Source organism: Orcinus orca, chromosome 2 (genome assembly GCF_937001465.1).
Source record: "Orcinus orca chromosome 2, mOrcOrc1.1, whole genome shotgun sequence".
NCBI lineage: Eukaryota > Metazoa > Chordata > Mammalia > Artiodactyla > Delphinidae > Orcinus > Orcinus orca.
The window spans coordinates 62204627-62231836 of NC_064560.1; the positions used below are offsets into that span (position 1 = coordinate 62204627).

Below are 27210 nucleotides of genomic sequence, written 5' to 3' on the forward strand. Positions count from 1 at the left end.
TGTGGGCAGCCAGAAAAGGCAAAGAAATGGATGTTCTGTAGAGCCTCTAGAAGGAAGCCCTGTGGACACCCTTGAATATAGCCTAGTGAGATCCATCTTGGACCTGACTTACAACACTGTAAGATAATAAGCGTGTTGTTTTAAGTTTGTGTTAATTTGTTACAGCAGCCATAGGAAGGGAATACAAATATCATCTGGTACTGCCCAGTAAAAAAGATACCCAGAGAAGAGGAGTGCCCTGCCCCTGGCTGCACAGCCTCTGGAAGCAACATACTCCTGGCTCTGGTCTTTTTTTTTTTTTTTTTTTGCTAGGTCCTGCTGCTTCTCTGCCTTCTTAATGATGAGCCCCAGGTATCACAAAAGTTAAATTCTGTGCTGCCGACATTCAATTATCGGGAACAGCCATCTCCGGGGGATGCCCAGTTTATTTTTTTGAATGAGTGGGGCTCCCCCCACCCCCCGCGCCCCAACTCGAAGGGCGAGGCTTTGTGTTCCTCCCCCAAGGGCAGATGCTGTCCAGATGGGGGGGCGGGGCCCTGGGGCTCCGGCCACAGCGGGGCTGGGGGGCGTAGTGGGGTGGGGTGTGGAAGCGGGAGACCTGGAACCGAAGAGCAATTCCAGGGCCTGCGGGCCGGCCGTTGTTGGACCAGCTCCCTATCGGGGGTGCTCCTGGGAGGCTGCGGGCAGGCCGGGGAGGAGTCCGGGCGGAGCTGTGGGGGGGCAGAGGTTAACCCGGGAGTAGTGGTCGGGTCAGATTACTTCCCTTTACAAAGAAGGGGAAAGGAGGAGTCAGGTCCTAGTGGGCAGTGGCCGTGGCTGGTCCGGCTCGTCGTTCGGGAGAGGAGGCTCCGAGCAGGTCAGTGTCGGGCGCCCTGGCGGCCACAGGCAAGTGGAGCGCGGTGGAGAGGGTCTGCGGGGCGCGGAGGGGCTGCGGGGCAGCTGCGGGGCGGCAGCCACAGTGAGGAAGGGACATCGACGCAAGCGCGCGCAGAGACCCCGACGTCCCTGCCGACGCCCCCTTCTCAGACCGGTACACTGAGGTCCAAGGAGAGCGAAGAATTCTTTTGGCTGATCCCGCTATGATCTCGCGGCCGAGTTGGCTCCGCAGCGGGCCTATCAGCCGGGCAGGGGGCCGTCCACCTGGGGAGGTGGTCCCCAGGGCGGGGAGGGCAGCTGCCGGCGCCTCTGGGGGAGGGCAGATGGAGAGACCCCGCTGGTGCAGCGGACTCTACCCCGCTGTGGTCTGAGGCAGGGTGGTGTGGGGACAGAGGTGCGAGCGTGGTGACTGTGAGGCACCGCAGCTCAGACTCGTAGTGGGTGGGGCGGAGCCAAAAATGAACGGAATCCCGGCCAGCCTTTGGGGTCTATACAGCCCCCAGAGGAGGAGCGGGGGGGGGGGGGTCCAGGGTCAAGGCCGCAGTAGGAGTCCCCCTTAGCTAACCTTGGACGTTTTGCCTCCGTCCAAAGCCCTCCCCCCGACCGCTTAAAGGGAATTCCCGCTGAACAAGCGTCGTCTCCCTTGCTCCTTACAACCCCATAGTTCGCGGGTTCTCCTGAGGCAGGAACGGAGCGCCCGCTCCAGCACTCCCTGGCAGCCGAGAAGAGCAATGCTCCTACTGCAGCCCGCACTTGCTCTGCGGAGGGGTCCTCCAGATGAGCCAGTGGGGCCCTAACTCTGCACCTCCAAACCCCCAGCAGTGCAGTGGGCACGGGTGCCCCAGTTGGGTCATGCCTTGGGTTTTGTAACTTGAATCCGCCTCCTCCCTCCAACCCAGCCCAGGGACTGCACCAACCAGGCAGTGTGGTTGAATTGTCAGAGTACTGTTCGCAGTCAGGCCTAAGGTATGATTGTGGCTTAGTCTCTGAGTCTCTAACTGACCTGGACCTCTCTGGGCCTTGCCTTATTCACCTGTAAAAGCAGAGTCTTGGACTAGATGGGCCCTTCCGTTGGTTGTCTGTGTTTGAGGAGCTGGCTGTAGATATGTGAGGTGGGGGAGGGGAGAAATGAGGGCATGGTCACACGGAAGAGGAAATGGGCCTCCAATCCACCAAAGATCCCTTTTGGACACATTGGGGGCAGGGGAGGTGGGGAAGGCAGGGTGCCTCGCCCCTCTCTGGCAGTGGGCTGGCATCCTCCACTAGTCCACCTCCCTAAAAAGCCCTAGAGTAAAGCTAGACTATCAGTGGAAGAAAGCTTACCCCAGAGAGCTGCTCCCACTTCACAGATGGAGAAACAGGCTCAACTGTGTGAGGCAGACCGGCCACCTGCCCTGTGATTCCCCCAGAGCCTTCTAGGGAGTGGGGCATAAGCTCCTTCCCATTTCCACAACCCTTAAGCCAAGTCCTCCAGCCCCTTTGCTTCAAGAGTTTTATTGCTAAGCATTCTGAGAAGACAGGTGGGGGGTCCCCACGTGGGAAGGCATCAATCAGGGTATTGGAATGGGGCCTAGTTCCTGGGCCTCTGGCTCTGGTGGAAAATCCAGGACCCCATGCTGGGGGCTATTCGAGAGTCTAGGAGGGATGGCAGGGACAGTAGGCCAGCTGTTCACACTGAGTGCCCTGGGTGCCTTCCTTCACACAGGCCAACAGCTGTCACCTCCAGCCTGGGTCCAACCCTGGGTGTCCATCATTGGAGACGCTACAGTGGTTCGGGTGCACCCTTGAAGGCAAGCCAGAGTCCTCCACAGAGACCTGTGTCTGGTAGCACAGTGCTCCCCCTCTGATAAGAAGTTCCACTTCCTAGAACCAGCCCCTGCTCCCAGTCCTGGTCTGGGGGCAGGGAGTTCATGGTCCCTTTGTAGAGCCCCCAAGCTGACTTCCACCAGGTTGCCAGTCTCTCAGCTATTCCTTGCAGCAGCCACTCCTGCCCCATGTCCCTTAGTGTGCCTCTAAAATTCAGAAGAAGGGACACACAGTTCCCCTAAAAGATGATCAGGTCTCTCATCCTGCCCAGATTGGCCTTCCTTAACTTGTTGTCATGTGTTGTTATGCTAAAAGGTGTGTGTCTCCTCCTGTGGTCTTTTAACCCTCCTGGGCACTGCCTAGTAGGAAATGTGGGGAGCTGTATGAGAGGATGCTTTGGGAGGCACATATAGTTAAGCAATAGAACCTGCCACTAACTAGCTGTGTGACCTTGGGCAAGTCACTTAACTTCTCTGTGCCTTGGTTTTCTCAACAGCCAAATGGTGGTGATTATCCTGATGGTGATTATCTGTTCAGTTACACAGATGGGAGTTTCCAGACAGGATCCACAGCCCAGAATGGCCCTTCCGAGGCTGGTGTACTTCCCCAACTCCAAGAGGGCCCCTTCTGCTCCTTTGCTCCTGAGTGCCCTTGCATTGGGCTCCAAAGGCCAAAACAGGAGCTGACTTCCCATTAGGGCCTTCTGCGGTTCTCACAGGATGGACAATGTCCAAGGCTCCCAGAGGAAGCACCCTGGGGGCTGGCCCAGGCCCAGCCTCACGCAGCTGTGGGTGGAGACCTCAGAAGTCTGGGAGAAGGCCAGGGGCTGGAGGGGCCAGAATGTGCCCTGCACTGGGGCCCCAGCCTCATCCCTGCTCCTAACTCGCTGCTCCTTCAGAGCAGACAGATGGGCTTCAGGTTGTTCCATAGCTCCCAGCCTGCACAGCCCTGCAGCTGAGGAGGATAGGGCGGGGAGGTGTTGAGCGAGCATGAGCAGCAGCTTACCCCAAGACCCAGCGATCTGTGAGGGAGCTGGGACTGCACAGTTGTTTGCCTGACTGCTGGTCCTGGCTTTCCCCACTACAGCCCCTCCCAGGCTCCTGGCGTTGTCATGTTTGAATTCAAGGCAACTTGTACCCCCATATCTGAGATAAAGCTGACTTTTCCCATTCAATTAATGTCTTCTACACGAGTGGCTATGCCTCAAATATTCTCTAACATGATTGTTGTCAACCTTAATTTTTTTTTTTTTTTTAATTTAGAACTTTTGTTCCCGGACCAAAACATAGGCAGGGCAGAAATAAATAAACCCATAGATGGGAAGGCTGCTTTGGTTGAGACCGGGGCTGGGTACTCAGCTTCTCCCCCATCAAGAAATGAATGGTAAAAGGAATGCACACATTCTGCTCGCCTGCAGAAATCTTCCACTCCAAAGACAGTCTGCAGGTGATGCCACCCCAGAATCATACAAGGTGGAGCAGTGATTCCCCAAGTGAGTGCAGCTAAACAAGATGATTGTAGTGGCTACCTAGATGAATAGTTTTAAAATCAATAGTCATAAATTGAAATGTGTATCAGAAAAAATATAACGTAATACACCCAACCATGACTTCTTGGTCGTTATTGCTCAGAAGGAGAGTAAGTAGTGAATTTATTTAAAGAAAAATGTTAACTAAATAATGTACAGGAGGATCACAGATATGGCAAAACTCACAAAAGTGGTTTGTATGCACAATCTAGGAGCCCAAGAAGGAACGTGAGGCATAGAGGGGAAATCTGTGCCGAGGATCCAGGGTCTGAATTAACGCCGAGTTCGGTCTTTAACCACTGCCTCTCGCTTTCTTATGGCTGCTCCATTTCGCGAGCATGTGTTACCTGCCTGCTGTGTACTAGGTGCTTGCCTGGTATGGAGGATACCATCCTCATGGCGCTGAGTCTTGGGGGTGCTGGGAGAGCTGCCCCGGGATAGCATCGCTGAAGTGAGCTTCCAGGATGAGTGGGTGGTGCGTGAAGGAAAGACAGAAGCTGTCCAGGCCCAAAGAGAAGCTTGGGGTGAGGGTGAGGTGGGGGTGAGGGTGAGGGTGAGGGTGAGGGTGGAGTGGGGGGTGGAGGAAGGAAGAGATGGTGGGCTTGAGAAACCAAAAGAGGCCAGTGGGGCAGAGCAACAGGGGGAGAAGGCTTGGGATGAGACCAGAGAATCATTGGAGGCTAGATCACACTAGACCTATAAGCCAAGGCAGGGATTGTGGACATTGTCATTCATTTAGCCAGCGTTGAGCTTCTGCCCTGTGCTAGGCATGGAGGGGTGTACAAAGTCACAGAGGCTTCCCTTGAGGTGCCTAGGTCTAGTGAGAAGCTTTTGAACACATAGATGGCCTTAAGTGCTGTGATAGAGGTGTGAACCAGAGGCCAGGGAAGCACCCGGGGGAAAGGGGCTGCCTGTTCATGAGAAGGCAGTGATGTTTGAGCTGGGTTTTGAAAGATGAGTAGGAGTTTGACAGGAGGGAGAGGAAAGGCATTCCCGGCAGTGGAAACAGGATGGGTAAAGGCACAGAGGTATGAAAAAGTCCAGGGAGTTTGGGGAAATACCCACAACTGGAGCCACATTGGGCATTGGAAAGAGGAGAGGCCAGAGGGTCAAGTCCACAGAAGGTTTTCAGGCTCAAGCCAGAGCTGAGGTTTCATTCCACAAGCAGTGAGGAGCCAGAGACCAGGTTCAAGCAGGAGAGGACGATCCCTCTGCCAAGGTGTGTGGGCACGTTGGGTGACAGGGGAGAAGAACATGGTTACTGCTACCCAGTGGGGTGTAGAGATGACCATGCCTGGGCCTTGGCAGGGGGCTGGAAGAGGGATCCCTTTTTATTATTAGAGAATGTGGGGGCTGTGGAGCATGCCCCTCTATGTGCCCCCAGCCTGGGCTGGCACAGTACCCAGAACAGGGACCTCTCATTACAGGGCAATGGGCTGCCTGCTGTGCCAGCTTTGAAGACCAGAGGCCCTTTCCAAAAGGGTAAAGATCCCAGCCAGCTGGGCCCACGGACTGTGTCCAAAGCAAACAGGAAAAGGCCACGATGGGCCAGGCAGGGCCTCTTTCTTTGTTTGGAGTAGAGATTAGGCCAATCAGGCTTATGTGTCTTTTTGCTGCAAAGGTGGGAGAGGGCTTCAGGTCCTACAGAGTGAAACTTGTTGCAAGGGGATGCATGACCCCTGGGTGCCAGCCTTCAGGGGTACAACAGGGATGGCTTTCCTTGGCAAATTCTAGCCCTGATGAAGGGAGACTGGAAGCACATACTTCTCACTCTCAGTCACCCTCAGGGGCTGCTGCTCCCTCTGTCACCATGCCCAAGTTGCAGCCCTCCCTCGGTACTTGGCTTCCCACTCTTGCCCCTTGGCCATCAGCCCAGGCCTAGTAGGGTTGGCTGTAGGTCACTGCAATGGGAAGTCCACACTGTCCAGACCAACGCCCTGGGGGGCAGGTCTCTAGAGAGAAAGAGGGAAGTGCTGACGGCTCAGAGCGCCCTTGAGCCCAAAGATGGGCACCCAGGATTCCCCTGAAGACCCTGTACAGGGATGCCTGAATGAATTAACCTATGAACACTTACCGTCCATGCATGCATTTGTTTGCCAAGCCTCCAGGTGGGCTCACAGGTTGCTGGCCCAAGACGGGGCAGGAAGTGGCCAATGAACGAGGAGCTGACAGACCAGATGAGGGAGGAGACAAGCGTGGGCCCTGAGATGCATCTGGCCCTAGCAAGAGTCTTGCCTGTCTGCCATGGTTGGAGGAGGGCTCAGAGAAGGGGGTAGACAGTTCTCCCAGGGCTAAGTGGGAGTGGAGACAGGGGTGGAGATGGGCTGCAAAGACTCCAATAAGGAGTGACGCCTGAATTGACTCACTCATTCATCCATGCACCCATTCACGCCTGTGTGCATTCACTCGGCAAATATGTATTGAGCAACTACTATGTGCCAGGCACCGTGCCTAGTGCCAGTGAGCAGAAGCAGCCAGGGACCTGCTCTTATGGGGCCTGCCGTTGGTCGGGGAGACAGGCAACACTCAAATCATCACCACACAGATCAAATGGAAAATTGTGCTGAGTTATAGGGCTTTGAAGAAGAGGTTTGTGGTTCTAAGGGGCCTGACCTAGTCACGGAGGTCAGGGTGTCTTCTCTGAGAAAGACTTGAAGAATAAATAGGAAGTAACCAGGGCAAGAAGGGGGAGAAGATGATCCAAACAGAGGGAACTGCACATGCAAAGGTCCTGTGGTGGAGGGTCTGGGTGAAGGCCAGAGTGGCTGGAGTGCCACAACAGAGGGGAGTGTGGTGAGAACGAGGTTGGGAAGTGGGCCAGCTGATAGCACTTGAACTTGTGGGTGTCTTTAGAAGATTTGGTCTGAATTCCAAGAGCAAAGGGAAGGTTTTAAGCAGTGGTGCAAAATGATCCAATTTGTGTAGCAAACTAGTTTGAGGGGGCCCAAGTGGAAGTGAGGAGTCATGAGGGTCCAGCAGTGCCCACATAAACAATGACAGTGGCTTTGACCAAGGACATGGTGAGATTGGGGGGCAGGGTGAGTTGGATGTTGGGGTGAGGGTCAGGTGATATTGAGGTCTGAGGAACTGGGCTGGCAGATGGGAAGGGTAACGATGAACATCATATTCCTGTAAGAACATATTATATTGAGCATGATAAGTAATATCTTCCTTTCTACCAAGGATAGAATGGTTGACCTCTGAGTAAGAAAGAAGGGAAAGGAAGGATTTTCAGGTTCTACTATATGGTATTTAATATGTTTTCTCATTAAATCTGTTCAACAAATCTGAGAAGTAAATACTATTATTTATGTACGAGGAAAGGGGTCTCAGAAAGGTAAAATTACCTGCCCAAGGTCATGGCTGGGAAGAGGTTAAGCCTCCACCAGTCTCCTCTCTTAAAAAAAAGAAAAAAAAAAGGCAAAACAACTTATTTCATTCTTCTCAGTGAGCTTATAATTGAGGAAAAAGTTTTTGGCAGAAGGGAAAGGGAGGGGAACCTGGAAGAACTCCCTGCTCTGAAAGAATGCAAGGGAGCCTGGGGCCATGTCACTGAGGAGCCCTGGGCATCCATCCAACCACAGGGGTGAACCAATGTGTTCTTGACCCGAGCCGGAAACCAACTCTCCCTTTCTCTTCATCTCCCACCTCCCTGCTCCTGGGAAGTCCTTCTAACCTCCTGGACCTAACCTCGATCCTCCTGTTCTGGTGCCCATTGTCTCCCCTTGCAGGCAGATCCAAGCCACCTGGCTGCTCCCTCTCCCCGCTGGGCACGAAGCCTGACGCCTGCCCTTCAGCCCTCGGTGGGCTCCCAGGAAGCCTGCAGCCTGTAACCGGACAGTTTGCTCCCAGCAGGTACCCCTGAGCTGCACTCCGCACACTGTTCCTGGATCTCCTCTCCGAAACCTGGGCAGAGTGTGTTCCCACCCAGTCCGGTGACCTTCGCCTGTCTGAGCCCTGGTTAATTTTTGCCCAGTCTGCAGGCTGTGGGGCTCCTCCCCTTCAGGGATATAAGCCTGGCCCGAGGCTGCCCTGTTCCCCACCTGTCCTGAGCCTCCCCAAGCTCCCTCTGCACCCTCACCATGGCCAAAGGATTCTACATATCCAAGGCTCTGGGCATCCTGGGCATCCTCCTGGGCGTGGCGGCCATAGCCACTATCATCGCTCTGTCTGTGCTGTATGCCCAGGAGAAGAACCAGAATGCCGGGTACGCCACCACCATGGCCCCTACGAGCTCCGTGGCCCCTACGAGCTCCGTGGCCCCTACGAGCTCCATGGCCCCTACGAGCCCCGCGACCAGCCTGACAACCACCATCACCGCGGCCACCACCTTGGATCAGAGCAAGCCATGGAATCGATACCGCCTACCCACGACACTGTTGCCTGACTCCTACAAGGTGACACTGAGGCCCTACCTCACTCCCAATGAGAATGGCCTGTATATCTTCACGGGCACAAGCATCGTCCGCTTCATCTGCAAGGCCCCCACTGACGTCATCATCATCCATAGCAAGAAGCTCAACTACACCACAACCCAGGGGCACATGGTGGCCCTGCGGGGCGTGGGGGCCTTCTCGGCCCCCGACATCGCCAGGACCGAGCTGGTAGAGCCCACGGAGTATCTGGTGGTACACCTCAAGGGCTCGCTGGAGGCAGGCAGAATGTACGAGATGGAGAGTGCATTTCAGGGGGAGCTGGCCGACGACCTGGCAGGCTTCTACCGCAGCGAGTACATGGAAGGCAATGTCAAAAAGTAAGTCAGAGCTGGGTCTGCTGGGGGGCAGATCCTAGGTGCTGAGGCAGAGCTGGACCCTGGGAGCCAAGGAAGGGCTTGGGTTCGGGGCCTTTGAACCTTCGGGAGTCCTTGGCTGGCCCATCATTCCATCTGCAGCTCCGGTAGAGCAGCTACCAAGACAATCGACCCTTTCCCGGAGGGCTCCTCTATACTTTATTAGGGAGTAGGGATGAGAGATGAAAGTGCCCCTTGGATAGATAGGAAAACAGGCTCTGAGGAAAGAAATTTGCCAAGGTTTCCCAGCCAATACAGGGATGGAGCCTGCCAGGACTTTGACCCTGAGTCCAGAAGGAGCTCTGTTCTCCCACGTCAGCTGGCCTGTTGGCCTAGAGGCGGCCTGGGGGAGGTGGGGAGGGCAGGGATTAGGCCAGGCAGCATCTGTGCACCCCATCCCTGCACACCCAGCAACACCCTACAGCCCCAGCCCCGCATACCCACACGGGCACAGGCATTAAGCTGGCACACCCTCTAACCCCCGCTTCGGGCAGGGTGCTGGCCACAACACAGATGCAGTCTACAGATGCCCGGAAATCCTTCCCGTGCTTTGACGAGCCGGCCATGAAGGCCACATTTAACATCACCCTCATCCACCCCAACGGATTCACAGCCTTGTCCAACATGCCGCCCAAAGGTGAGCAGGTCTGGCTGGGGCCACACATCCTTGGAAAGCAGACCCCCAGGGCTGGGGCACAGGGCAGGGAGAGGGCACAACCCCACATGCCTGCGTGCTCCCTGCCCAGGTCCCAGTGTCCCGCTCGTAGAAGACCCCAAATGGAACGTCACTGAGTTCGAAACCACGCCTGTAATGTCCACATACCTTCTGGCCTACATCGTGTGCGAGTTCACGAGTGTGGAGACAATGGCACCCAACAACGTCCAGGTATGGAGCTGAGGCCACCTATCCTTCCTCGGGATTGGTCCTGGCCTGGGAGATATTCCTATTTATCCTCATCCTTGTCCCAGCCCCTGAGTTGCTAGGCAGTGTTTGAATCCCAGTTCTGAGTGATCTTGGGCAAGTGCCTTAGGTTCTCTGACCCTCCATCTCTGCATCTGAAAAGTGGGACCCTCCTCATGAAGGGAGTTCCCGACTCCTGGGTGCCAGACAGATGGTGTCTATGGCTATTGTTATTCCCCAAAGGCCCCTGCGTGTGACTCAAGGCTCTAAAGAGACACCCCTGCCCTCTCCTCCGCTGACCAAGCCTCCCAGTTTAACCTAGTTGGTCCCCCAGCCTGCCAGGCTTTGGGACTCGGCCCACCTGCACCAGGACCCAAGAAGGGCCCCTGACCTACCTCTGTCTTCTTTGCAGGTCCGGATCTGGGCTCGGCCTAATGCAATTGCAGAGAACCATGGCAATTATGCCCTGAACGTGACAGGTCCCATCCTAGACTTCTTTGCCAGTCATTTTGCTACACCCTACCCACTCCCAAAATCTGGTGAGTGAGGTACCTCGCATTGGGGGGAAGTGGATGGGTCTCCCCCCATAGCCCGAGGCCATCCCACCAACAGCCTGGACTCCCCAGACCAGGTTGCCTTGCCTGACTTCAACGCCGGTGCCATGGAGAACTGGGGGCTGGTGACCTACCGGGAGAACTCGCTGCTGTTTGACCCACAGGCCTCCTCCAGCAGCAACAAAGAGCGGGTTGTCACTGTGATTGCTCATGAGCTGGCCCACCAGGTAGCCCCCCCATCATGGGGAGTGCAGACAAAGAACGAGGGGGGCTCTGGGAGGAGACGGCACAAGTTGTGGCTCCGTCCTTGGCAGCTGAGAAGGGAAGAGTTCCACCTGGCAGGGTGTCAGGGAGGAGAGTCATGATGATGTCGGGGAAGCCGAGCTCAAGACTGGCACGCTGGGAACACTCGGTGAAGGGTAGCTCTGGGTACCGTTAGTGACCGCAAGGCGTGAGCGGCTTGCCGGGCTGACCTCCCCTCCCCCACAGTGGTTTGGGAACTTGGTGACCCTGGCCTGGTGGAATGATCTTTGGCTGAACGAGGGCTTTGCCTCCTACGTGGAGTACCTGGGTGCTGACCATGCAGAGCCCACCTGGAACCTGGTGAGCCCGCTGCCCAGGGACCTCTGGGGTCTGGGATGGGGGAAGACCTGGGTCACCCCCTCCCAGGCCAGTCTCCTGATGGCTGCTGGGGATTTGCAGAAAGACCTCATGGTGCCGAACGAGTTGTACCACGTGATGGCTGTGGACGCGCTGGCCTCCTCCCACCCCCTGACCACCCCTGCCGAGGAGGTCAACACACCCGCCCAGATCAGCGAGATGTTTGACTCCATCTCCTACAGCAAGGTGCTGCCCAGCCCCCGTGCTGGTCCTGAGATAGTAGGGGTCATGGGAAGGGAGGTGGGATCTCGGCCCACAGGGGCCCACCGAAGCTGGGGGCTCCGGGAGCACCTGTCCCAGCCCAATGGGGACACAGGGTCTCCTGCTGGCTCGGCGCAGCCTTCTGAGCCCCCTGTCCTCCACCAGGGAGCCTCAGTCATCAGGATGCTTTCTGAGTTCCTGACTGAGGACCTGTTCAGGAAGGGCCTGGCGGTGAGTACCCTTGGCCAGCCATAGGGTGGGAGGTGTTTCCTCCAAGCCCCGGCCTACCGCAGAGGCTGAGTGGTAGAGCCTGGGGCAGCAGCTTTACCCTCACCGTGCCCTGTCTTTCCACAGTCCTACTTGCATGCCTTTGCCTATCAGAACACCACCTACCTGGACCTGTGGGAACACCTGCAGAAGGTCAGTAACAACCAGCCCCCCTGAAGCCATTCTGTGGGGGTCCTGAGATGCTGAAAGTCCTTGGGGGCAGCACACGTGTAAGAGAATGTGCCCAGCTCCACTGCTTACCCTCCCAGGCAGGCCATCTGGAGGCTTGGTTGCTCATCTGTAAAATGGGCGCAATGATGTCTCCTTGAAGGAGGTGTTACGAGAGCCTGGGTCACGAGCCCTGGCAGGCAGCCCCCCTCACGCTACAGTGAGCTCTGTGAGGGCAGCTGAGGAGTGCCGTCATCTGAGTAGCGAGGAAACGGGCTCTTGTGGTTCCCAAGCCCAAGCCTTCCTCTCCCTGGAACTTTGGAGCCAGTCATTCACCTACTCAGCATTCCTGGCTGCCCTGCGCCCCGGCTGGCCCCTCCCAGACATGACTTTGCACACACCAGAACCCTCGGCGCGCTCTCTGACCCTCCTATCCAGCCTCACCTTGCATTCCTGTCCATTCAGACCCTGAGTGGCCCCTGTCTTTGGGCAAACCCTCTGACCACTCCCACCCTCCCGCCTGCCCCTCCTCCCCACCTCTCTTGAGACTCTCCCCATCATCCCCCATCATGTCTTCTCCTTCACGGCGGCCCCCACCCCTTCTCTGTGGCCCTGGTCAGGCCTACCGATCCCCCCATATGCCTGTGCTCCATGACCAGCCTGACCAGGGAGGGGGGGCCCAGGGCCTTGTCACAGAGTCACAGCTGGGCTCCAGGGCCCTCCTGGCCAGTCTCCAGCCCGACATCCATCTGCCACGAGGCCGGTCCACCTCCCACACCTCCCACAGCGTCAGTCCCTCCCCTCCGCTTCCACTGTCTTCCCTGCCCAGCCTCAGTTTCCAGCGCCTTCCTTTCTTCCGAAGCCAAGCCCTCCTCCACACCAGCACCCCTCCAGCTCCATCTGCCCCTCCCTCTTTCCCTGAGCCCCTTCTCTCTGCAGCCCCCCTAGAGATGCCCTCTCCCTCAGCTTGCACCTTCCGACAGGGTCTTCTGCCCTCTATTTACGCTGTTCTTAGTTTTTTATTTTCTCAGTTATTAACAGATGTGGTTGGTTTTTTGTTATTATTATGAAAGCAATGCACACACATGGAAAAAGATGAAAAAAGATTTAAGACAATAACAACCAACCTAAGCCCATCCCCAGACCCTCATCCAGGTGCGTTTCCTTCACATTGCCACGAGCCTCTCCTTCGCGCTGCCTGTGACATGCGGACACTGGTTTTCCTTCCTCTCTGTCTCCTCTCCCTGCCTGTCCTCCCGGGTTTGTTCAGGCTGAGCCATGGGCATCCTGGGTGCCCCTCCCTGACACACACCCACCTGAGGGTGGATCACAGAATGGGAAGCCACATAGATTTGCTTAATCAAAGTGGAATGAACCAGAGGCTGGGAAGCTCTTGGCTCGTCCAGCACTGGGCAGCCGAGGAGACAGAGAGCCGGCCTGGGACCCCAGCTCCTGCCTCCCAGCAAAGTGGTACCACTAAGGGGAGGCCAAGGGTGCAAGGGGAGAGTGGGTGGGTGGGAGAATGGCAGTCGCTGATGGCTGCACCATATCCCTCTGCCCAAGGCTGTAAACAATCAGTCGGCCATCAAGCTGCCAGACACCGTGCGTGCCATCATGGACCGCTGGACCCAGCAGATGGGCTTCCCTGTCATCACTGTGGACACCAAGACAGGGAGCATCTCCCAGAAGCACTTCCTCCTTGACCCCGAGTCCAACGTCACCCGCCCCTCAGTGTTCAAGTGAGCAGATGAGGTCACTGAGACAGGCGTCCTAGTGAGGGTTCTGAGGGGCAGTTGCTCTGGGACCCTCTGACCATAGCAGGGCCTGGCCCGCTATGGCCCTGCCACAGTGGCTGTAGACAATCTCCTTCCTGGGCCAGGAGGATGGGGGCGTTTTAGTGCCAGAGTTGGGCAGAAACTGGAAGTCCGGGCAAGGCTGTTCTTTGCTGGCAGTGCCCAAGAGCTGCCGTTTCTCACACCTGGCCTCTGGATCTCTTGTTCCAGATACCTGTGGATTGTTCCCATCTCATCTATCAAAAATGGCAAACTGCAGAACCACTACTGGCTGCAGGGCAACGCAACAGGTAATCCAGCCCTGCCCTAGTGGACAGCAGCCCCATCCCATACTCCCAGCTCCTGACCCATGTTCTGGGGTTATGGCAGGCCTCAGCCAGGGCTTCCTTCATCGTTTCATTCAACAAATGGAGCCAGCTTCTTTGGTTCTAATTTCTATGCTGTGTGACCCTGGCCAAGTTACCATCTCTCTCTGGTCTCCATTTCCCCATCTATACAATGGGCTAGGAACAATATCTACCCCATTGAGTTGTGTGAAGGTTAAAGAAGAGGATTCCCATGAAATGTTTAAAACAGTGCCTGGCACATAGTATGAGCAGTCCTACTCTGCCAGGCACTGAGGAAACCAAGGTCAAGGCAAGTCATCCTCTGCCTAAGCCAAGGCTGCAGGTGAAGGGAAGGAAGACAGCAGTTCAAACGTTCCAGAGCTGTGCTGAGTGCTTTAACGGAGGCACGTGTGGCCTCTGGGGTACTGGGGCAGGTGGGTAGGGAGTGGGGAATAGGGAGCTTCAACTTCATGGAGAGGTCAGGAAACACTGGAGGAGGTGAGCTGAGTCAGAGTAAGAGCAGGAGTTCGCCAGGCTAATGGCAGCAGAGAGAAGCAGTCCAGGCAGAGTCAAGAGCAAGCGCAAGGCTTGAGGTAGGACAGAGCTCGGGGACTGAGTGTGGCTCGGGCAGAGGTGCGCCCTCGGTGAAGCTGAAGCGGGTCCCTGCAGGCTGCAGGAGACAATGGCTATGTCCTCGGGCCAGGAGGAGCTGGGACAGGTGGGAAGTGGGAAAGCCATTGGGTCTGACCTGCAGTTATGGAAGGATCCCCTCTGGCTGCCAGGAGAAAGGGTGGAGGGAGAGCCGTGAGGAGGGGGCACAGAGCCCCCAGGAAGAGATGAGCGGTGCTGGGGGCTAACTGGATGGGAGGCGCTGCCTGGGTGTGATGGCACTGTTACAAGTGGAGAGGTGGGAGGAGGAGGGGGTGGAGGGGGAGAGGCCGCCTGGGGAGTTGAGTCTGAGTGGCCGGGGGTGTGCTGATGGAGTTGTCCCGGTGGATGCCACTGACCCGGCCACACAGAGCCTGTGGGAGGCAGGGCGGCCACTGAGGTTCAGAGATGGCAACTGGTCTGTCCAAGGTCCACGGCCAGAGTCGGGCCCCGGCAGCCAGTCCTACCCCTCTTCTCCGCCCCTCTCCTTGGCGTTGGCCCAGCGGCGTGAGGGCCGGCTGCTGCCAGGCTGCAGTGGAGGCTGCTCTGCCGAGGCCTGGGTCAGGTCAGCCTGTGGCCTTCTGAGCAGCCCTGCCCAGCTCTGGTCTCTCCCCACAGCCCAGCACGATCCGTTCAAAACCGGAGCAGAAGAGTGGGTCCTGCTTAACGTCAACGTGACGGGCTATTACCAGGTGAACTACGATGAGAACAACTGGAGGAAGATTCAGAATCAGCTGCAGATAAGACCAGCGGTGGGTACCTGCCGCCCCACCCATCCCCTGCCTGAGGCCCAGCCCCACGACGGGGCCCCAGACTGCAGGGCCTGCCGGCACCGCCAGCCCGAGGTCACACGCTCTGTTGCCCCTTCTAGACCATCCCTGTCATCAATCGGGCACAGGTCATCTACGACAGCTTCAACCTGGCCAGGTGAGTGCTCAGCCATGGAAGCCTGGAGACTTGGTGAGTGCGGTTCCATAGTGAGAGCCAGTGCTGCCTGCCGCCGTCCTCACCGTGTGCCAGGCTCAGCACCGTGGGCTCCCTGTGCTTGTGCACACCCCTCCCTTGGCCCCATGTCCCCGGAGATTGTCAGCGTCACAGCCCATACTTCCCAGAGAAGGACTCTGAGATTCAGAGCTTGAGTACCCTGCCTGAGGTCACACATTAGCCCATGACAGCCAGACGCAGTCCTGTCCAACTCCAAAACCACAGTGCACTCCACGGCACCAAGGTTTTCCGGAGGGCTACCTATGGCCCAGGCCACCATGCTCAGTGCTAAGAAAGATACGGAAAGGACAGGATAGAAGAAATGCAGCATGGATAAACAGATATTTATTGAGCAGCTGCTGTGTTCATGAGCACCGGCAGGTGCCAAGTTCTTAGACATAAGTGATGTCACCCATAGACATGGACACTTATGAACCAAATATGCACAGATGGCCTGAGGAGGTGGAGGGAGGAAAGACCAGAGAGCCAAGCAATCAGAGAAGAGGTGGGCAGAGTAAATAGCACAGGTTTCTTGTCTTTTTGAATTTCTGATCTGTCTCCTGTGGGCTGTGTGGCCTTAGGCAAGGCACTTTACCTCTCTGAGCCTCAGTTTCCTCACCTGTAAAATGGGGATAATGAGCAAGGAAATGTGACTGGCAGTGGGTGAGGGCCAGGCCTGGGCTGGCCTCGTCTGTGGCACCACCCGGCATCCACATCCCTCGCCCCTACCCCCAGCCCCACCCCTGGTGAATGCTGGAGTTGGCTCAGTTGGGCCTCTGGGACCTCAGGCTCTAGGAGGAGGTTGGGGTTCCCACAGTGAGGCTGGACTGGGTGGGGGTGCTTACTTGAGCCCCTCTGTCTGTTCCCAGTGCCCGTATAGTCCCTGTCACCCTGGCGCTGAACAACACCCTCTTCCTGAAAAACGAGACAGAGTACATGCCCTGGCAGGCCGCCCTGAGCAGCCTGAGGTACTTCAAGCTCATGTTCGACCGATCCGAGGTCTACGGCCCCATGAAGGTACAGAGGGTCATGGCAGGGTTCAAGGACCAATTCCCCAGTGCCTGAAATTACACCATAAGGAAGTGAATAGAAATATTGCCTGGAATGGTGAAACACGCCAAGTCCTTGGCAGTGGTGAGAGAGTAGGAGGGATGTAGGGTGAAGGGAGCAGGGATTGAGAAGTTGAGCAGGTTGGGCACGGCAAAGAAAGGACACAGACTTCTAGCAAGGTTTGCTAGATTTGGAAATTAGCAAATCCTTCTTTCAGAAGGCAACAGAAAAAGCCACAGAACAGGAAGGGGGTGGGAGTGAGGGAGGAGGCCTTTTACCAGCTGTGTGGACTCAGGCAATCCTCTTCAGCCCCAGAGAACCCCTCTGTGAAAGGAGTGGGCCTGTGCCTGCCTAGCCTGCCCTAAGGGCCTGGAGGGGGATGCCGATGTTAACAGTTTTGAAGCTTGGGGGCACGGGCAGGGAGGATCAGAGGGAAGCTGCTTGCTCTGGATCCATAGCTGAACCCATAAGGATGTTCACTGAAGTGTGGTTTATAAAAGACAAGAAAACCAAAAATACTCAAATGTCCAACAGTTGGAGTTGGTTACGTAAACTAGAATATCCATTTGATGGGATATTATGTAGTCATTAAAAATGTTTTTCACATGATTAACTGTTATGGTAAATGAGGTTTTAACTCACTTTAAACTCATTAACCTACCTACACCTTGGATTCACCCCATCCTCCCAATGTAGTAAAATCACAGTATTTGGTCAACTCAGTACTCAGCAACCATGCTTGTGTCTCCTTTTTTATACATCTTATACAAATGTATCAGATAGTACATTAGTTTTGCTTTTTCCTGGAGGCATCCCTCCTGGTGCCCTCTGTCGGCCTGCTCCCTTCTAGAACTGCTACTCAGCTCCCATGCTGGGAGGCTCTCCATTGTTGCATCTCTTGTTTCCTGAACCCATGGATTCTTCCTTGAGTTTTCTCTCTATTAGGGGAGCACATCTTCCAGTTTTGGAGAAAGGGTTCATAAGAGGTGGATTTTTTCAGGTAGATTGTCTGAAATGTCTTTATTCCACCTTCACACTGCATTGAGAGTTTGCTTGGGTTTAGAAGTTTCTAGGTTGAGGGACTTCCCTGGTGGTCCAGTGGTTAGGACTCTGCACTTCCACTGTAGGGGGAATGGGTTCAATCCCTGATCAGGGAACTAAGATCCCACATGCCTCGCAGCATGGCCAAAAAAATTTTTAAAAAGTAGTTTCTATTTTGGAAATTATTCCTCAGGAAATTTCAGGTCTTGCTCCATTGACATCAAACCTCTCATGTTTCTGTTGAGAAGCCCAGGGCCTTTCTCATTTCCAGTTCTTTGAATGTGGCCAGGTTCCCCTTCTGGAAGCTGTGGGCTCTTCTCTCCATGCTGGTGGTCCTTCATGCAGGCCTTTCTTATCCTTCTACATTTTCAACCTGGACAACTTTGCATTGCTCCTTTAAACTTTCTTCCTCTCCTTTTTTCCCCCGGTTCTCTCTTTCTGGGACACTTGTTAATCCAATTCACTGCCCTTACATTGGTCCTCTAGTTTTCTTCTCTCCTATTTTCTGGCTTGTTGACTTCTTGTTCTGACCTCCGGGATATGCCCTCAGTTTAGCACACCGCCTCTCCTCATTTTTTCTATCATATATTTAAGTTTCCAAGTGCTATTCCTGGCTCCAGCGTCCTATGCAATATCTTCCCTGAACTCTTGGAGGATATTTATCATAGGCTTTTATGAAGTTTTCTTTTTCTTTCACTGACTTGTTTCCTCCAAGTCTTCTGTTTGTTTTGATCTCCTCTTTCAAGTTGGAAGCTGAGCTGCCCCTTTGAATTTGAGAGTGAGGCAGTGGTTGAAAGCTCCACGAGGAGGTGGAGTTTGTCACCTGCAGTCTTGTTATGGGGTGACTAAGTAACTCCTCGTGGGGACCCTCAAAAATTAATATCTGTGACTGTGTTCCCTTGAGACCATTCAGTCTCCAGAGTGATCCTCTGTCTTGTGCAGTTGAGGCTCACTTTCTGGGATCAGGGTGGGGAAGGAAACTGGGGGGTACCTCCATTTAGGCTGTAAACTTTCACCTCTGGCCCTCTCTGCAATTCAGCAACCCTCCCACTGTGTCTGGGGACCCTAGTGCTGAGCCCCTCTGATTCAGCCTTGCTCATGGGGGAGGGAGGGGTGTTGCTTGAGGCAGGGAGGGAAGTGGGCGCTTGAGGGTTTAATTAGTCCCTCTACAGACTTGGACTCCATTACCCCGTTCACAGCCCGGCCTCACTCCTGTCCCCTGCACACACATCCCTCTAATTCCGAGCCTCGCCACAGCAAGTCTCCTTGCTTCTGTCTCCATCTCCCCCATGGCAGGTACTCTGCTGCAGACCCCCGCCTTGGCCAAGCCTGTTCCACCTCCCTCTCTCCACCTCCCAGCTCCTACACTGTGTGGCCGTCTCATCCACTGTTGTTTCCTTTCCAATTCTCTTTGCTCTTGGGGGTTTATTCCTTTAACGTTTGGATGCGGATTCTGGTTGACACACATGATAATCTACTCTACTGAACCAGCGTCTGCAAAGGAGTTTAATAACATGGGTTGGGCCTTACACGACAATGCCAGCTAAAAGAACAGCATGCAGAATTGTAGATATGCTGGGTAGAAAAGAGAAAGGAAGGGGCAAACTCACCAATTTGGGAGTCATGGATTTGGTAAGTTCTGGGGTGGTTAGTATTTTCTGCCTATGCTTTACAGTGTTTTCTAAATTCCCCACAATAGAGGCAGAATACTTATGATCAGGTGGGGGGGGGGATGGTAGGCCCTAAAACTATATTAGGAAATGGTGATACTTAGACATCAGTGTCAGAACTGGTTGAGGAGAAAGAATCTCAGATCAGTCATCTGAGACCTGAACTAGCGCCGGCTCCTTTGACCACTATCTGGCCTTGGGCGAGGCCCTTAGCCTCTGGCCTCTCGCTTCTGTAGCCATTAGCCCTTGCTACACTTGCCCACCCACATCAGAGGCTCCGTGGGGCTCCAGGTGGGTCAAGCATGAGTCTCTTCTTTGAGGCTGTTCATGTTTTCTTTTTCCCAGAATTACCTCAGGAATCAGGTTGAACCTCTCTTCCTATATTTTGAAAATCTCACCCAAAACTGGACTAAGCGCCCAGAAAGCCTGATGGACCAGTGAGTATGACCTCTCTTGGGTCTGGAGATCACAGGTGGCCCAGGCACCCTGACCTGGGAAGTCCAGAGCAAGTCCCAGCAGCATCCTCCTCTGAAGTTCCCAACTCCTGGCTGGACCAGGGCCACCAGTCAGGGAGAGACCCCACCCACCCACTAAGAATAGGGAGCCCTGCCCTGAGGCTCTATGTGGCCTCTTTGTACAAAGGACCAAACTGAAATTTCAAGGTCCCCTCACCGGCATTGTTATTCAGATTCTAGGTGTTGAAGGTGGGGCTGGAGTCTGTGCCCACCCTCCCTGAGCTGCCCAAGGCAAGAAGCAAAGAGGGGGACCCAAAGGGCGGGAGGGCTGCAACCTTAGAGCCCAGCCCTGCTGCCCTTCCTGGAGTTGTGTGTCAGCAGGGGAGTCTTTGCCAGAGTCAGAGCCAGGCATGCTGACAGAGTGTCACCCCTGGGGCAGGTACAATGAGATTAATGCCATCAGCACTGCCTGCTCCAATGGGCTGCCTAAGTGTGAGGAGCTGGCCAAGAACCTTTACAACCAGTGGATGGAGAACCCCCAAAATAACCCGTGAGTGTGTCCCCTGCTTGCCTCCTGATCTTTATCTGTCCCTCAAGCTCACAGCCCTGCCCTCATCAGACCCTCGTCCTGCCCTCCCTGCTGCTACTCTACCCCTGACACCCTGACCCCACACCAGGATCCATCCCAACCTGCGGTCCACCATCTACTGCAACGCCATCGCCCAGGGCGACGAGAAAGAGTGGGACTTCGCCTGGTGGCAGTTACGACAAGCCCGACTGGTTAATGAAGCTGACAAGCTCCGCTCAGCGCTGGCCTGCACCAACCAGGTCTGGCTCCTGAACAGGTGAGGACCAGAGCTGGACGGGGCTGGGTGAGTTCCCCTCCCCGCTGGGGACCAGGCTCCCAATGTGGGGGAGAAAGAACCAGCCAGGCGTCCACACTCTCCTCCGTGGGATCCTCGCAAACCTGTGCAGTGGAGCAGTGTGTTTCCCAGTTTTACAGATGAGGACGCTGAGGCTCAAAGAAGCAAAACAACTTGCCCAAAGTCTAGAAGCTTTACTAAGTGAGAAAAACAAGATTTGAATCTGGATCTGGGTCCACGTCCTGTGCTTTTAACTGCTGCAGTCTCCTAGCCTTTACCTCTCTGTCAAGGGCTGTGGTGCACCTGGACTTGAGGCCTTCTGGACATCCAGCTGGGCACCCCCCAAACCCTTGGATGAGGGCTCCTGGCTCCCACTGTGTGCCTCATATGCTATCTTCTGTACTTCAGTAAAGAAGAGCTACCCTCAATTTCAAAGACAGGAGTGGCCATCCTACCTGGTGCAGCGCTTACCCCTTCCTTCGTTCATTCATTGTCAGATATTTATCAAGCACCTGGTCTATGTCAGTATGATACCTAGCATAGCCAGTGACCCTGCTTAGGGGACTCAGTGTCCCATCTACAGGAGGGCGGTAGGACCGAGGAGTCTTTAACCTGCAGCATGCTGAAGGCATGTTGAGAGGTTGCAGGAGAGGTGTGTGGGGTGGAGGGCAGGGTCCTTTTACTTATTACGCAGCATGCTGTCCTCACAGGTACCTGAGTTACACCCTGAACCCAGACCTCATCCGGAAGCAGGATGCCACCTCCACCATTAACAGCATTGCCAGCAACGTCCTCGGGCAATCTCTGGCCTGGGACTTTGTCCAGAGCAACTGGAAGAAAATCTTTCAGGAGTGAGTCTGCTGAGAGCATGTTAGGGGAAGCGCACACCAAGGCTGCGTCCCCTGGGGATGGGCTGTGTGCACCAGACCCTGTAGGGTTGGGAGTGGACGGTAGACACTGCATCGGAGTGGTCCAAAAAGAACCCAGCTTGAGGTCGGGAAGGGACAGGAATGGAAAGATGTGGCAGCGGGGCACAGCCATCCCTTTTCCCACTTGGGAGAAAGAAAGTCTGGCTAATGGGAGTGTTCTCTGAAGAGATGGGAGCAAGGACACTGCAATCAAACCTGTGTTCAAGTCCCTAGTGGTGTCTCCTTGGACATGTCATTTCATCACATCTACGAGATAGGGACAGTCACAGGGTCCTGTGTCGCCTGCCAGTCACTGAACGTTGGTTCCTGGCCCCCCTCACGGTTCCTCTCTCTCCCTGCCCTGCAGTTACGGCGGTGGTTCCTTCTCCTTCTCCAACCTCATCCAGGCTGTGACCCGAAGATTCTCCACTGAGTTCGAGCTGCAGGAGGTAAGAAGCCCCGGACCTTGGGGCAGCACCCAGAGGCCCATCCCCAGTCTCAAGGGACAGCTGCCACTCAGCTCCCACCGCATGTGTTCACAAGGCAGCGGGGCTCCATGTGGTCAGGCCTTCCTCATGTACAGGGGAAACTGGGTATCCAGACTTTCTAAATGTCACAGTTCAATCACAGATATTCATCTTGGAATTTTTGTATAGGCAAAAGGTAAAGAGAATAATATAATGAACCTCCACGTACCCATTACTCAGATTGAACAATTGTTAACATTTGCTGACATTTTTTGGGGGTGGACAGTTTTCAAGCTAATCACTGATATTATATAATTTCACCTATAAACACTTTAGTCATATCTAAAATAAAGGAATTTAAAAACATAATCTATCATTAGCAAATACAAGAAAATTAACAATGCCTTACTATCATCTTATACCCAGGCCATTTTCAAATTCTGTCTTTTTTTTTTTTTTTTTTGGCCGTGCCACAGCCGCTTGTGGGATCTTAGTTCCCTGACCAGCGATTGAGCCTGTGCCCCCTGCATTGGGAGCACAGAGTCTTAACCACTGGATCACCAGGGAAGTCCCCTATGTTCATGTTTTGAGTTCTCGTGGGTGTACACCTAGGAGTAGAATTGCTGGGTCATTTGGTAACTGTGTTTAACTTTTTGAGAAACTGCCAAAATGTTTTCCAAAGCAACTGCACCAACTTCCATTCCCACCAGCAATCTATGAAGGTTCCAATTTCTTTATGTTTGGGGGAGAATTGTTATTTTCCTTTTTTAAAAAATTATAGCCATCCTACTGGGTGCAAAGTGGTATCTCACTGTGGTTATGAGTGGCATTTCTCGGATGACTAATGATGTTGAGCATCATTTCATGTGCTTCTTGGCCGTTTGTATATCTTCTTTGGAGAAATGTCTATTCAAATCCTTCACTCATTTTTTTAAAAAAAATATATTTATTTATTTATTTTTGGCTGCACTGGGTCTTCATTGCTGTGCGTGGGCTTTCTTTAGTTGCGGAGAGTGGGGGCTGCTCTTCGTTGCGGTGCACCGGCTTCTCATTGTGGTGGCTTCTCTTGTTGTGGAGCATGGGCTCTAGGCACGCGGGCTCAGTAGTTGTGGTTCGTGGGCTTAGTTGCTCTGCGGCATGTGGGATCTTCGCGGACCAGGGCTCGAACCCATGTCCCCTGCATTGGCAGGCGGATTCTTAACCACTGTGCCACCAGGGAAGCCCCCTTCACTCAGTTTTTAATTGGTGTATTTGTCTTTTTATTGTTGAGTTACAAGAGTTCTTTATATATTCTGGATACTAGGCCCTTATTAGACAAATGATTTGCAAATATTTTCTCCCATTTTGTGGATTGTCTTTTCAGTTTCTTGATAGTGTCTTTGATACACAAAGTTTTAAATTTTTAAAAAAATATTTATTTATTTATTTATTTATGGCTGCATTGGGTCTTCATTGCTGCACGTGGGCTTTCTCTAGTTGTGGCGAGCTGGGGCTACTCTTCGTTGTGGTGCGCGGGCTTCTCGCTGCGGTGGCTTCTCTTGTTGTGGAGCACGGGCTCTAGGCACGAGGGCTTCAGTGGTTGTGGCACGTGGGCTCAGTAGTTGTGGCTTGCAGGCTCTAGAACACAAGCTCAGTAGTCGTGGTGCAGGGGCTTAGTTGCTCCGGGGCATGTGGTATCTTCCCACCCAGGGATCGAACCCATGTCCCCTGAATTGGCAGTCGGATTCTTTACCACTGAGCCACCAGGGAAGTCCAAAAGTTTTTTATTTTGATGAAGTCTAACTTTCTATTTTTCTTTTGTTGCTTGTGCTTTATGTGTCATATATAAGAAACAATTACCTAATCCTAGGTCACAAAGATTTACACCTATGCTTTTTACTAAGATTCTTATCATTTTAGCTCTTACATTTAGGAGTGATCAATTTTGACTTAATTTTTGTACATGGTGTAAGGCAGAGGTCCAATTTCATCCCTTTGCATGTGGCTATCCAGTTGTCCCAGTACCATTTATTAAAAGGACTATTCCTTTTTTTTGTAATATCATTAATTTATTAAAAAATTTTATTGGAGTATAGTTGATTTACAATGTTGTGTCAGTTTCAGGTGTACAACAAAGTGATTCAGTTATACATATACATATATTCATTCTTTTTCAGATTCTTTTCTCATATAGCTTATCACAGAATATTGAGTAATGCTCCCTGTGCTACACAGTAGGTTCTTGATGGTTATCTATCTTATATATAGTGGTGTGTGTATATTAATACCAAGGTCCTGATTTATCTCTCCTGGCCCCCATGTTTCCCCTTTGGTAAGCATAAGTTTGTTTTTGATATCTGTAAGTCTGTTTCTGTTTTGTAAATAAGTTCATTTGTATCATTAAAAAAAATAGATTCCACATATAAATGATATCTATGATATTTTTCTTTCTCTGTCTGACTTACTTCATTTAGTATGATAATCTCTAGGTCCATCCACGTTGCTGCAAATGGCATTATTTCATTCTTTTTTATGGCTGAGTAATATTCTATTGTAGATATGTACCACATCTTCTTTATCCATTCCTCTGTTGATAAAAGGACTATTCTTTCACCCATTGAATGATCTTGGCACCTTTGTTGAAAATCATTTGACTGTAAATTTTAGGGTCTATTTCTGGACTCTCAATTCTATTTCATTGATCTGTTTGTCTTTATGCTAGTACACATTGTCTTAGTTATCATAGATTTGTAGTGAGTTTTGAAATCGGGATTGTGGGCCCTCCAACTTTATTCTTTTTCAAGATCATTTGGCTATTCTGAATCTTTGCATTTCTTTATGAATTTTAGGATCAGCTTGCCAATTTCTGCAAAAAAATACAGTTGGAATTTTGATAGGGATTGTATTGAATCTGTAGATCAATTTGGGAAGTATTTCCATGTTAGTAATATTAAATCTACCAATCCATTAACACAGATTTATTTGTCATTATTTTTCCTTTTATTTAGGTCTTCTTAATTTTTCTCAACAATATTTTATAGTTTTCAGCATACTGGTCTTGCACTTCTTTTGTCAAATTTATTCCTAAGTATTTTATTCTTTTTGATGCTATTGTAAATGGAACTGTTTTCTTAATTTCATTTTCAGATTTTTCACAACTAGTGTATAGAAATACAATTGATCTTTGTATATTGCTCTTATATCCTGCAACCTTGTTGAACTCATAAGTTTTAATAGTTGTGCTTTTTTATTTTTCGATTCCTTGGGATTTTCTGTATACAAAATCGTGTCATCTGCAAATAGAGATAGTTTACTTCTTCCTTTCTGGATGCTTTTAATTTCATTTTCTTGCCTAATTGCCCTCGCTACAACCTCCAGAACTAATACATCTTTTAATCTGTAGCATCTCTTTAAAAAAAAAACCAACCAAAAAAACATTTATTTGCTCAAGCAACTGGGCCATTCGTACTATAGAAATGGCCACATTTTGAATTTGGCTGGTTGCTTCCTTGTGGTCTCTGTTTAATTTGTTCCTCTCTCCTCCCTTGATTGGACTGAGATTGTAATTCATTCAAAAACTGAGGATCAACTCAATAAGAACCTCACAATGAAGATTAAATACATGTAGGAGCCAGGCTGAATCTTGGGGCAGTCTTTTTTTTTTTCTTTAATAAATTTATTTATTTATTTATTTTTGGCTGTTTTGGGTCTTTGTTGCTGCATGCAGGCTTTCTCTAGTTGCAGCAAGCAGGGGCTACTCTTAGTTGTGGTGCGCGGGCTTCTCACTGCAGTGGCTTCTCTTGTTGCAGAGCGTGGGCTCTCGGCGTGCGGGCCTGCTTCAGTAGTTGTGGCTCGCGGGCTCTAGAGTGGAGGCTCAGTAGTTGTGGCGCATGGGCTTAGTTACTCCGAGGCATGTGGGATCTTCCTGGACAAGGGCTTGAACCCGCGTCCCTTGCATTGGGAGGCGGATTCTTAACCACTGCACCATTAGGGAAGCCCAGGGCTGTCATTTTTGACCCCTGCCAGGGAGAGGGAAGGACTGGCCCTCCCTGTCCTGGAGAACAGGCTGTGGTCCCCATTCCCATGTTAGGGGCCCTAACATGGAGGGGGAGGACAGAGGATCTGGCAGCCCTCTCCTCAGGGCTGTGTTAGAGACCTAACCAGGGGCTCAGAATTATCCTTTTCCTCGCAGCTGGAGCAGTTCAAGAAGAACAACATGGATGTAGGCTTCGGCTCAGGCACCCGGGCTCTGGAGCAAGCCCTGGAGAAGACCAAAGCCAACATCAAGTGGGTGAAGGAGAACAAGGAGGTGGTGTTAAAGTGGTTCACAGAACACAGCCCAATAGTCCCTGGTGCTTACAGTCACCTGGCCCCCATGTGAGATGCCCACGTGTGTCTATCCAAGTGGCTCATGGTAGGGCCCCCATTCCTGAAGCCTGAGGCGCCTGTGTCCTCCCCTTAGGAACAGAGTCTCTGGCCCATGTTCTCTCCACTCTGCCCAGGGGGCCAATCCAGTTTCTGATGGCCAGACTGTCCAAGTGCCTCCCAGCCCCTGCCCCTCATGCCAACCCCACCCCAGGCCTGGCATGGCTCCTGTCACCCAGGGCCCTGGGGCTGATCTCAGGGAAGTCCAGCTCAAGGGCCAGATGAGCAGAGGCCCTTGATGGATGATGGACTGCCTTGGAGGGCTGCCCTGTGCCCTCTCTCACCCTCCCATAAAGACCCTGAACCGGAGGAGTCAACAGAGCACCAGATCTGTATATTTTTTTCTAAGATAAAATGTAAATAAAGGATTTCTAGATGAGCTTCCAGACTCATTACTAAACTAGAGCAGGAGTGGATCTGCACAACAGCTAGAGAACCTGGGGTGCGTGGGGGCCTTGGACCCCCAGGAAACATAGGAGGGAAGAAGTACCCAGCCTGCCGGTCCTTCCTAGAACACCTGTATGGCAGTGTCTGCCTGCAGTGTTCATTTCATTGGCAGGATTGAGACTCTGGGTGCTGGGGAAACACTGGAGGTAGAAGGAATGGGGACACAGCAGTCTCCAAGGTGGAGTGGGGCTTGATGCCAGACACAGAGCAGGTCCTGACAGGGGAGGGAGTGCTTTTCCAGAAAGCAGGAGTTTCCATGGTTTCAGAAGCTAGGATTTGCACCTGAACTAGCGTAAGGCAAGTTCAGGGAGCAGGGTGCTGGCTGGGCCCCTCTTCCTGCACTGCAGCCAGAACACCTGGGAGAGTGAGAGAACAGGGCTCACGGTAAGGGCAGCAAGCCCTGG

General features: G+C 52.9%; 1 protein-coding gene across 3 annotated transcripts; it reads left to right on the forward strand.

Moving 5' to 3' along the window:
• The first annotated feature begins 724 nt into the window (after positions 1-724).
• On the forward strand, positions 725-26753 carry ANPEP (alanyl aminopeptidase, membrane). 3 transcript variants are annotated; one of them, XM_049705921.1, is made up of 21 exons: positions 725-889; positions 7946-8963; positions 9494-9636; positions 9746-9885; positions 10313-10439; positions 10527-10681; positions 10944-11057; positions 11157-11300; positions 11481-11546; positions 11670-11735; positions 13314-13489; positions 13754-13833; positions 15136-15269; positions 15389-15444; positions 16371-16518; positions 19608-19699; positions 20157-20267; positions 20395-20562; positions 21291-21431; positions 21856-21937; positions 26127-26753. In XM_049705921.1, the coding sequence occupies exons 2-21, from the start codon at positions 8293-8295 to the stop codon at positions 26313-26315; spliced, it is 3003 nt and encodes a 1000-aa protein (XP_049561878.1). In that variant the 5' UTR covers positions 725-889; positions 7946-8292; the 3' UTR covers positions 26316-26753. The 3 variants fall into 3 exon arrangements, with proteins under 3 accessions (XP_049561878.1, XP_049561877.1, XP_033258743.1); XM_049705920.1 differs by having other exon boundaries at positions 726-856; positions 7942-8963; XM_033402852.2 differs by lacking the exon at positions 725-889 and having other exon boundaries at positions 6512-8963.
• The last annotated feature ends 457 nt before the right edge of the window (positions 26754-27210 follow it).